We start from the raw sequence: 10,897 nt of genomic DNA on the forward strand, positions 1-10,897 counted from the left end.
CACATTGTTTGCCGAGTCCACAAACAGGAGGTGGAGTTCCAGAGCTCACAGGTGTGTCTAGCATGGATTGTGACTCCATCTCGTTCCTCGCCCTCTTCAACGCGCCATTCTCCACCTGACTTTCCACCAATGCTGCCACACTCACCGCCAACAACGCCTGACTCTCCGCCAATACCACCTGGCTCTGGACCAATGCATCAGGTGATTAATTTTACAATCACGGCTAAAGCGATTTAATTAAGGGTTTCAGTTATGAAAATATGACACTGTACAACGGGACTGGTCGGGAGTAGGCCTAAGCTACTAAGTGACTGCAAGTAAAGAGCAAAATAATCCTAACATTTCCAAATAAAACTCTTTGATTTATCAAAATCAATCCACATGCTCTGTCATTCTGTGATATTTATTCCCTATTGTCCTGCTGATAGTTGAAATAAACATCTGCATTTTGAAAGAGTATTTTTATCATTATTTTTAACAAAAGCATAAATACTGTACAGTATATGCTTGATCTGACGTTTTGCGGTTGCATGAGGTTTGGAGTTAGAAATGTAAAACTTAATACATTGCAAGATGGGGGGATTTTGCTTCACACCTACTGTAGCTGCACTATTAGACTATCTTTAGGTTAAGGTTGTAGAGTCTATTGTCCTGCTAATAGCCCATCCTAGAAAATTTGTTTGCTGAATTCACAGGTGCTACGCATGTGAAGAAAAAAAATGCCTCCAGCTGGCCATCACTACTGTAAATAAAAACACAGAATATCTAAGGGGCTTTTATATAATTACAACGCATGGTTAATAAGAATAAGAATAATCGTTGGATAACAGATCGGCTATCGGAACTCAAGGGGCGGCTTCTGTCAATATAATTATCAATTCAGAAGGTTAAACCCATTGGTTTTAGGCCTGCAGTAGGTTATAATGAACTGAAATTTGCGTGTCAATTCATAAACCATGTGCCATGGAATCGTTACATCGAAAATCACTTCCTATTTATTTTGCAATCTATATGGCACAGCTGTCAATTTTTTGGTCCTTAAATGAAACTGGTATATTTTAATTTATAAAATGTTCTTTAACCAATTTTGGTCTTTAATGCAGAGCCTTACTTTTTCCCCCTTCCACTTGATAAAGGTTCGAATTGCAAAAGTTTAAAAAAAATCAATTAGTATATTTGAGTTTAACCACAATATTTGTTGTATTATTTGCATTATTTGTGTTATTTGTCTTTTCTGGTGGATTAAACTGAAATTGCAAACAACTTTCTTGTTTAATAAAAAAAAATCAAAGTTTTCAAATAACTGAAAGTGAGCGGTTATAATATGAATAAAGGGAAAAGGCCATTCTTGAACATGGGGTGAGACATTCTTACTAATCTGTAAGTAAAGCCAGCTTGTTATTTGGAATGATTTATTTCTATTTTAAGAGGGAGAGAAACCAAAAGCCCACAAAGGCAGTGTCCCACCTGACCAACATCTGGTGAAATTGCAGAGTAAGAAATTCAAACTACAGAATTATAAATATTTAACTTTCATAAAATCACAAGTGTAATACATCAAAATAAAGCTTAACGTCTTGTTAATCCATCCGCTGTGTCAGATTTCAAAAAGGCTTTATGGCGAAAGCACACCATGCAATTCTCTGAGGATAGCGCCCCACATACAAAAGCATGAAAAACATATTTCAACCAGGCAGGTGCGCCACGAAAGTCAGAAATAGCGATATAATAAATGCCTTACCTTTGATGAACTTCTTCTGTTGGCACTCCAAAAGGTCCCAGATACATCACAAATGGTCCTTTTGTTCAATAATGTCTTCTTTATATCCCCAAAAACTCAGTTTAGCTGGCGCGCTTCAATCAATAATCCACCCAGTTTCCCTCCATCAAAATGCATACAAAATAAATCCCAAACATTACTAATAAACTTTTCCAAACAAGTAATAAAATGTTTATAATCAAACCTTAGGTACCCTAATACGTAAATAAATGATCAAATTTATGACAGAGAGTCGTTATTGTCTTTACCGGAGAAAAATACCAAAGAACGAGCTCTCTTCCACGCGTTTGGAAACACTACAGCCAAAATGGGAGCCACCTAGAAAAACTACAATTTCTGGATCATTTTTCCAAAAACCAGCATGAAACTCTTTATAAAAACTGTTGACATCTAGTGTAAGCCGTAGGAAATGCAATCTGGGAGGATTTCACCTTGTAATAAAAGTGACAGCCATTGAAAACAGTGGTAGGCTGAAATGTTTTTTTGGGGGGGATGGTTTGTCCTTGGGGTTTCGCCTGCCATATCAGTTCTGTTATACTCACAGACATAATTTTAACAGTTTTAGAAACTTTTGAGTGTTTCCTATCCAAATGATATGCATATCCTAGCTTCTGGGCCTGAGGAACAGACAGTTTACTTTGGGCATGCTTTTCATCTGGACGTGAAAAAACTGCCCCCTACCCAAGAGAGGTTAAACTTGACCCCCCAAAAAACTCTGGGTCAGATGGTTTAGACACTTTCGTCTATAAGATTGCTGCCCCTATCATCGCCAAGCCTATCTCTGACCTTTTCAACCTGTCTATCTTCTCTGGGAGGTTCCCATTGATTGGGAAGCCACGGTTTGTCCTTTATTTAAAGGGGGAGATCAAGCTGATCCTAACAGTAATAGGCTTATTTCTATTTTGCCCTGTTTATCAAAAGTGTTGGGAAAAACGGTATACTTTTTTGATGTCTATAGTATTCTCTCTGGTATGCAACATGGTTATGGATGAGTCACTGAAACCTTAAAGGTCGTCAATGATGTCACCATTGCTCTTGACTCTTTTTCCCCCCTTTATTTAACTAGGCAAGTCAGTTAAGAACAAAATCTTATTTTCAATGACAGCCTAGGAACAGTGGGTTAACTGCCTGTTCAGGGGCAGATCAACAGATTTGTATCTTGTCAGCTCTGGGATTTGAATGTGCAACCTTCCGGTTACTAGTCCAACGCTCTAACCACTAAGCTACCCTGCCGCCCCAAGCAATGTTCTGTTGCTAATTTTATTGACTTGGTCAAAGCTTTTGATACGGTAGACATTCTTGTGGGCCTGCTAAGGAGTGTAAATGTTTCTGAGGGGTCTTTGACCTGGTTTGCTAACTACCTCTCTCAAAGAGTTCAGTGCCATCCACTGCTTGTCCCCAAGGGTGTACCCCAAGGCTCGATCAGAGGCCGCACGCTCTTCTCAATTTACATCAACAACATAGCTCAGGCAGTAGGAAGCTCTCTCATCCATTTATATGCAGATGATACAGTCTTATCCTCAGCTGGCCCCTCCCCGGATTTTGTCTTAAACGCTCTACAACAAAAGCTTTCTTGGTGTCCAACAAGCTTTCTCTGGACTTAACCTTGTAATGAACACCTCCAAAACAAAGGTCATGTGGTTTGGTAAGAAGAATGCCCCTTTCCCCACAGGTGTTATTACTACCTCTGAGGGTTTAAAGCTTGAGATAGTCACCTCATACAAGTACTTGGGAGTATGGCTAGACGGTACACTGTCCTTCTCTCAACACATATCAAAGCTGCAGGCTAAAGTTAAATCTTGACTTGATTTCCTCTATCGTAATCTCTCCTCTTTTATCCCAGCTGCAAAACTAACCGTGATTCAGATGACCATCCTACCCATGCTAGATTACAGACATGTAATTTATAGATCAGCAGGTAAGGGTGTTCTCGACCAGCTAGATGTTCTTTACCATTCGGCCATCAGATTTGCCACCAATGCTCCATATAGGACACATCACTGCACTCTATACTCCTCTGTAAACTGCTCATCTCTATATAGCCATGGCAAGACCCACTGGTTTACCCACTTATTTATAAAACTCTCTTAGGACGTCACTCCCCCTATCTGAGATATCTACTGCAGCCCTCATCCACATACAACACCCATTCTGCCAGTCACATTCTGTTAAAGGTCCCCAAAGCACACATCCTTGGGTTGCTCGTCTTTTCAGTTCGCTGCAGCTAGCGACTGGTATGAGCTGCAACATACACTCAAGCTGGACAGTTTTATCTCAATGAACACTCAATCATGGACACTCTTTTCTCTACCTTCTTGCCCTTTGTCTGTGCCCAATAATGTGTGTACTGTGTTTTGTGCTGCTACCATATTGTGCAGCTGCCATGTTGTGTTGCAACCATGTTGTTGTCAGGTTGTGTTGTTACCATGCTGTGTTGTCAAGTGTTGCTGCCATGCTATGTTGTTGTCTTAGGTCTCTCTTTATGTAGTGTTGTCTCTCTTGTCATTGATGTGTGTTTTGTCCTATATTTTTATTTAATTTATAAAAATGCTTAATCCCAGCGCCCGTCCCCGCAGGAGGCCTTTTGCCTTTTGGTAGGCCATCAATGTAAATAAGAATTTGTTGTTAACGGACTTGCCAATTTCAATAAAGGTTAAATAAAATAACAAATAAATAAATAAACAACAGCTAGTGTGCAATCTCTACTGATAAGGAAGTCTCAAGTTTTGCTTGCCTGAGTTTGAATACCTCATGATCAATGTTCCCTCTAAAACAGCCCACATGCTCCCCATAGCTCCCACCTGACTGCCACAGAAATATCAGCCCACAGAGAGAAGCACGAGTTTGAACTTCACTCAACTTTCTAGAGTTTTCCCTGTTAACACTATCAGCATTTCTCTTTAACGTGGCAACTCTGATTGATTCAATGCAATATTAGCCACTTTCAATGCAACATACCGAAACAAAACAAACTATGCAAGAGATGTTGTAGGATGAATGCATCGGAGTAGAAGTCTATTGCACATGACACAAGCTGTTCTCTACACAGACCGGTGCGGCATAACCAATCAAAGCTGCAGTAGTCCTATATGCAAATAGACCATTGCCATATATGGATCTGTGCCATCTACTTTGAACTTGGGTTCTGATGAGAACTCTAAAATGCATTCGGGTGTGCAGTCCAGCAGTGTCAATTATGCATGTGCTTTGAATTTAGGGCGACTTGTGTAATGTAAATACGCTAGGCTGAAGGCTTCCATGTGACAACCTGTTTGGCAAAAAAATGTAATTGCACATTATCCAATCTGCTGCTGGCATGTTGTGTATTTTGTGGAATTGCATTAGTGTGACATTGGGGGTCACGTGAACCTTTTCTGGGAAAGTCACAGGAAAGTCACAGGATCCCGGTTACAGGTGTTAATCGCTACTTTCAACAGGTTAACATTCACAAGGCAGCAGGGCCAGATGGATTTACCAGGACGCGTACTCAGAGCATGCGCTGACCAGCTGGCAAGTGTCTTCACTGACACAAGCAGACCACCATAGTCCCTGTGCCCAAGAACAATAAGGTAACCTGTCTAAATGACTATTGCCCCACAGCACTCACATCTGTAGCCATGAAATGCTTTAAATGGCTGATCATGGCTCAAATCAACACCATCATCCCAGACACCCTGGATCCAGTCCAATACGCATACCGCCCCAACAGATCCACAGATGACACAATCTCTATTGCACTTCCCATTGCCCTCTCCCACCTGGACAAGAGGAACACCTACGTGAGAAAGCTGTTCATTGACTACAGCTCAACGTTCTACACCATAGTGCCCTCCAAGCTCATCACTAAGCTTAGGAGCCTGGGACCCTGCAACTGGATCCTGGACTTTCTGACGGGCCGGCACGCTGATCTTTAACATGAGGGTCCCTCAGCAGTGTGTGCTTAGGCCACTCCCATACTCCTTGTTCACTCACGACTGCATGGCTGAGCATGACTCCAACACCATCATTAAGTATGCTGACGACACAACGGTGGTAGCCCTGATCACCAACGACGATGAAACAGCCTATAGGGAGGACGTCAGAGACCTGGCAGGGTGGTGCCAGGACAACAACCTCTCTCTCAACGTCAGCAAGACAAAGGATATGATCGTGGCTTACAGAAAACGATGGGCCGAGCACACCCTTCACATCGTCAGGGATGTTGTGGAGTGGGACGAGAGCTTCAATTTCCTTGGTGTCCACATTAACAAGAATCTATCATGGTGCACACACACCAACATAGTCGTGAAGAGGGCACAACAACATCCCGTTTCCCTCAGGAGACTGAAAAGATTTGTCAGGGCCCCTCAAATCCAAGGTGCTACAGAGGGTAGTGCGTACGGCCCAATACATCATTGGGGCCCGAGCTCCCTGCACTCAAGACCTCTATACAACACGGTGTCAGAGGACGGCCCTAAACATTGTCAAAGACTCCAGCCATCCCTAGTCATGGACTGTTCTCTCTGCTACCGCATGGCAAGCCGTACCGATACACCAAGTCTGGAAACAACAGGACCCTAAAACGGCTTCTAACTCAAAGCCATAAGACTGCTAAATAGTTAGACCGGGTAGCAATTTGTTTAACTATTTAACTATCTGCATTGACATTTTTTGACTCATCACATACGCTGCTGCTACTGTTTATTATATGTCACTTCTTATGTACATATCTACCTCAATTACCTCAAACCCCTGCATATCGACTAGGTACTGGTACCCCGTAAATATAGCCAAGTTATGGTTACTCTTATTTCTCTGGTTTCTTTTTCTCTGCATTGGGAAGATACAGTAAGTAAGCATTTCACTCTTAGTCTACACATGTTGTTTATGAAGCACGTGACAAATAAAATGTGATTTGGTTCCGCCTCCAGGGCAAGACAATAAACATCAACCTGCATCACAGGGGCCCTTTGGGAGCCAATGGTGATTTGCAGTGGTTGAATTACAAGGCCCCCACCATTGTGATTCAATGATTAGAGCTCCCAATGGAAAGACCAAGCACTGATCGCAGGGGCCCTTTACAACTTTAACCTCAAGATCAAAAGGAAAGTACTTCGCTGAGTCAATACAAGCTGGAATCAAAGAAGTTGGATACCAAGTTTGTTGAGTCAGAGTAGCTTTTGTACAAGACATCTTAAACTCTTCTTTACAGTCTGGCCAAGAGGGGGTCAATCAATCGGGCTTTGATGAAACAGATTCTTTAATGTGGTGCAGTATCATAAGGTCCAGTTAAGGAATGAATGACAACCGATTTTTAAGATTTATTCAGGAAAACATGATTCTCATTCAGGAGGTGCACGGTGTTTCCTCTGACACATTGGTGCGGCTGGCTTCCGGGTTGTATGCGCGCTGTGTTAAGAAGCAGTGCGGCTTGGTTGTGTTTCGGAGGACGCATGGCTTTTGACCTTCGTCTCTCCTGAGCCCGTAGAGATGAGACAAGATAGTAATTACTAAAAATTGGATACCACGAAATTGGGGAGAAAATCGGTTGTCATGTAAAAAATATATATAATAATAATAATTTAAAAAATAAAGCCTTTATAACAGCATTTGTCATACGCTGTGATAAGTAGGTTTAAATGCGTATAAGTTGTTATAAAACTAGTTATAATGGGTGTCTGTAATGGCTCTCGTTGGTAGAAGGAAGAGTGGACCAAAGCGCAGCGTGGAAAGTGTTCATGATTTTTATTTTCAAAATACACTCAAACAAAATAACCAAAGTGAAAACGAAAGCGCACAGTTCTGTCAGGTACAGACACTAAACAGAAAACAAGATCCCACAAAACCCAAAATGAAAATGAGAACTTATATATGAGATCCCCAATCAGAGACAACGATAGACAGCTGCCTCTGATTGGGAACCACACTCGGCCAAAAACAAAGAAATAGATAACATAGACTTTCCCACCCGAGTAACACCCTGACCTAACCAAACATAGAGAATAATAAGGTTCTCTAAGGTCAGGGCATGACAGTGTCATAGATGACTGTTCATTCTGTTGTCGTATACTTTAATGTCAACTGCTAATAGTTGACTAGAACCCCGAAATTTGATCATTTTACTCCAGTGCTAGCGTAGCTTCCCGTTAAGGCTTGGGCTGATTTCAAGGTTTTACTGCTAACCCACAAAGCATTACATGGAGTTGCTCTTACCTATCTCTCCGATTTGGTCCTGCCGTACATACCTACACACGTACTCTACAGTCACAAGACGCAGGCCTCCTTATTGTTCCTAGAATTTCTAAGCAAACAGCTAGAGGCAAGGCTTTCTCCTATAGTGCTCCATTCTTATGGAATGATCTGCCAATCCATGTGAGAGACGCAGACTAAGTCTTTACTGAAGACTCATCTCTTTAGTAGGTCCTATGATTGAGTGTATTCTGGCCCAGAGGTGCGAAGGTGAACGTCAAGGCACTGGAGTGATGAACCACCCTTGTTGTCTCCTCCTGGCATTCAGTTGTACAACTGACTAGGTATCCCCCTTTCCCTTTGGGTGGCAGGTGGCCTGGTGGTTAGAGCATTGGGCCAGTAACTGAAAGGTTGTTGGATTGAATCCCTGAACTGACAAGGTAAAAATCTGTTCTACCCCTGAGCAAGGCAGTTAACCCAATATTCCCCAGGTGCTGAAGATTTGGATGTTGTTAAAGGCAGTGAGGGTTAAATGTGGAAGACACATTTCAGTTGAATACATTCAGTTGGACAACTGACCCCTTTCCCTAATTCTTCTGTCTTACTGTATCTGGTGTTCTGTGTGATCTTAGGTATGCTCCCTCTAATTCTCCCATCTCTCTCTCCTCTCCTGGAGGACCTGAGCCATAGAACAATGCCTCAGGACGACCTGGCCTGACAACTCCTGGCTGTCCCCAGTCCACCTAGTCGTGCTGCTGTTCTGCCTGCGGCTATGGAACCCTGACCTGTTCACCGTTCATGCAACCTTGTCTCAGACCTGCTGTTTTGTGTCTCTCTCTCTCCTCTCCTCTCCCTAAGCCTCATTTAGATATTTTTCTGCTTGTAATTTCTGATATTTGGTAGGCAATTTGTTAGTCTACCTGTCTGTAATTAGATACATGCAGCTTCTCTTCCGTCATTACTAGATGCTCGTCTAGATACTATTCTACTCTATCCATAGGCTTCATTAATGCCATTCAGACTTAAAGTTGGCCAACTATGATAGCTGAGGTTCATAGATTGGTATGAATATTAGTTCAGAACCTAGGGTCCATACACAGATCGGCTACATACTGTAGCTAGTTACATATCCATTGGCATACATATTTTTTTATCCCCCATCACACAATAAGCAAGTAAAGAGTTAGCTAGCTATGTTACTTCAGCTGCATTGCAAGGCAAGCTTACACAATTGTACATTCACTTGGCAGTAAATGCTTTAGCTAGCTAGATTCTTTACATCCACTGTTTCACATGACATTTCTGTTTCTGTATATATGAATAACAAATCAATCATGTTTCTAATCTATTGCATAGTTACAATGTGTAATCATTAATGTCCCAGGAGCAGGAGTGGTAAACACTGTTGAAGTGTATAATTGTTATACATACATGCAGACACAGCATCATTCAAATAATGGAGTTTGTTAAGACTGAAGAATAATGTCTCAGAGATTCATACCTGAACCACACCTTTATTTGCCAAGGAAGAGTACATGATCAGTGAATACATTCAATGTACAGGATACAATGTGGGAATCTCATGTGTGGTACGTCCTGTGCCAGATCCACGCACTCGCCCTGAATTGTGTGTCACCAGTCCGGTGCCACCTGTACTGGCTCCACGCACTATGCCTCCAGTGCGTATTCACAGTCCAAAGCTTCCGGCGATGGTTACCAGTCCAGAGTTGCCGGCGACGGTTTCCAGACCAGAGCTTCCAGCGACAGTAGTTTCCAGTCCAGAGCTTCCGGCGACGGTTTCCATTCCAGAGCTTCCGGCGACGGTCCACAGTCCGGAACCTCCTATGACGGTGCCAGGTGCGGAACCTCCAGCGATGGTCGACGGTCCGGAACCTCCAGCGAAGGTCGACGGTTCGGATCTTCTAGACACGTCGTCCAGTCCCGCTCCATGGCAGGAGCCTTCCTCTGCGCCGGTGCTCAGTCCAGATACGGCGTGTTTATGTGTAGTTGCCTGTGAGCACTCCATTGTCTTCACGTTTCGTTCATTCTTTATTGCTTTTGTGCGTTCCAGTTAATAAACATGTGGAAACCATATCACGCTGCACCTTGGTCCGATAATTCTTACGACAATATGACAGATACCATCAAAAAGAAGTTTACATTCTGTACTGTTGCCTCATATAAAATATTTGATCTCAAATGCAAGATGGTGGAGTAAAGAGACAAATTCAAAGTTTTAGCTTCACTGTCCAAATAAATACATAAGGGAGTGTGCATGCAAATATTATAACATAATAAATATCTGAAGTCCCAAGTGACCAGATAAGAGTTGGTTGGGAAAACGTAGATACAATAAAAATCCATTCAAACGAGGTCTCCTATTCAAATTAAATCTATAAAATTGTTTTCTGTACTGCAGCCGACAGGTTAGTTGGTTTAATTTCAATGGCCTCGATATTACAATTTTTATAATATCACATAGATTGCTTAATGCTTTCCCACATGGGTCCTGTGGCCATGAATACAAGACTTGTCAAGGCTACAGCTCATATGTATTTGAGGCCTCTGCAGCCTTTCAATGATTCTGGGTATTCAAACTTGAATGTATATGAGAGTTCAAAGTTGTCTGTATGTATAATACTCCTTAATATGGTCCTTCTTCATTCAGTACTTTTTAATGATGCACAGGATGTGTTGTCAATTGAAATTCATACAGATAATCCTATTCCTATGTGAAACCTTATGAAATATTTAACTCTTTTTGATGTACTGCAGACTTCATCTGTGGATAAATAATTTAAAAAAAATCATGTAGCCTCCAGTACATTATGACATGCACAATACACTACAGTTGTATTAGAACTTAGAATCCTTTTCTATAAGACAGCAAAATGGGCAGTGAAATTATAAAATGGGTAGTTTGGCATCTGCATGCTGATTGTCTGAAAG

At 41.9% G+C, this 10,897-nt stretch overlaps 1 protein-coding gene across 1 annotated transcript in view; it reads right to left on the reverse strand.

The window, feature by feature from the left end:
- LOC135556828 (GDNF family receptor alpha-4-like) overlaps nucleotides 1-9,974 on the reverse strand; it is a 46,342-nt gene extending 36,368 nt beyond the window's left edge. Inside the window, exon 1 of the mRNA XM_064990271.1 lies at nucleotides 9,640-9,974. Coding sequence (XP_064846343.1) covers nucleotides 9,640-9,974 — 335 coding nt within the window. The remainder of the gene's footprint in view (nucleotides 1-9,639) is intronic.
- Nucleotides 9,975-10,897: the final 923 nt, after the last annotated feature.

This window comes from Oncorhynchus masou, chromosome 15, assembly GCF_036934945.1.
Source record: "Oncorhynchus masou masou isolate Uvic2021 chromosome 15, UVic_Omas_1.1, whole genome shotgun sequence".
NCBI classification, from domain to species: domain Eukaryota; kingdom Metazoa; phylum Chordata; class Actinopteri; order Salmoniformes; family Salmonidae; genus Oncorhynchus; species Oncorhynchus masou.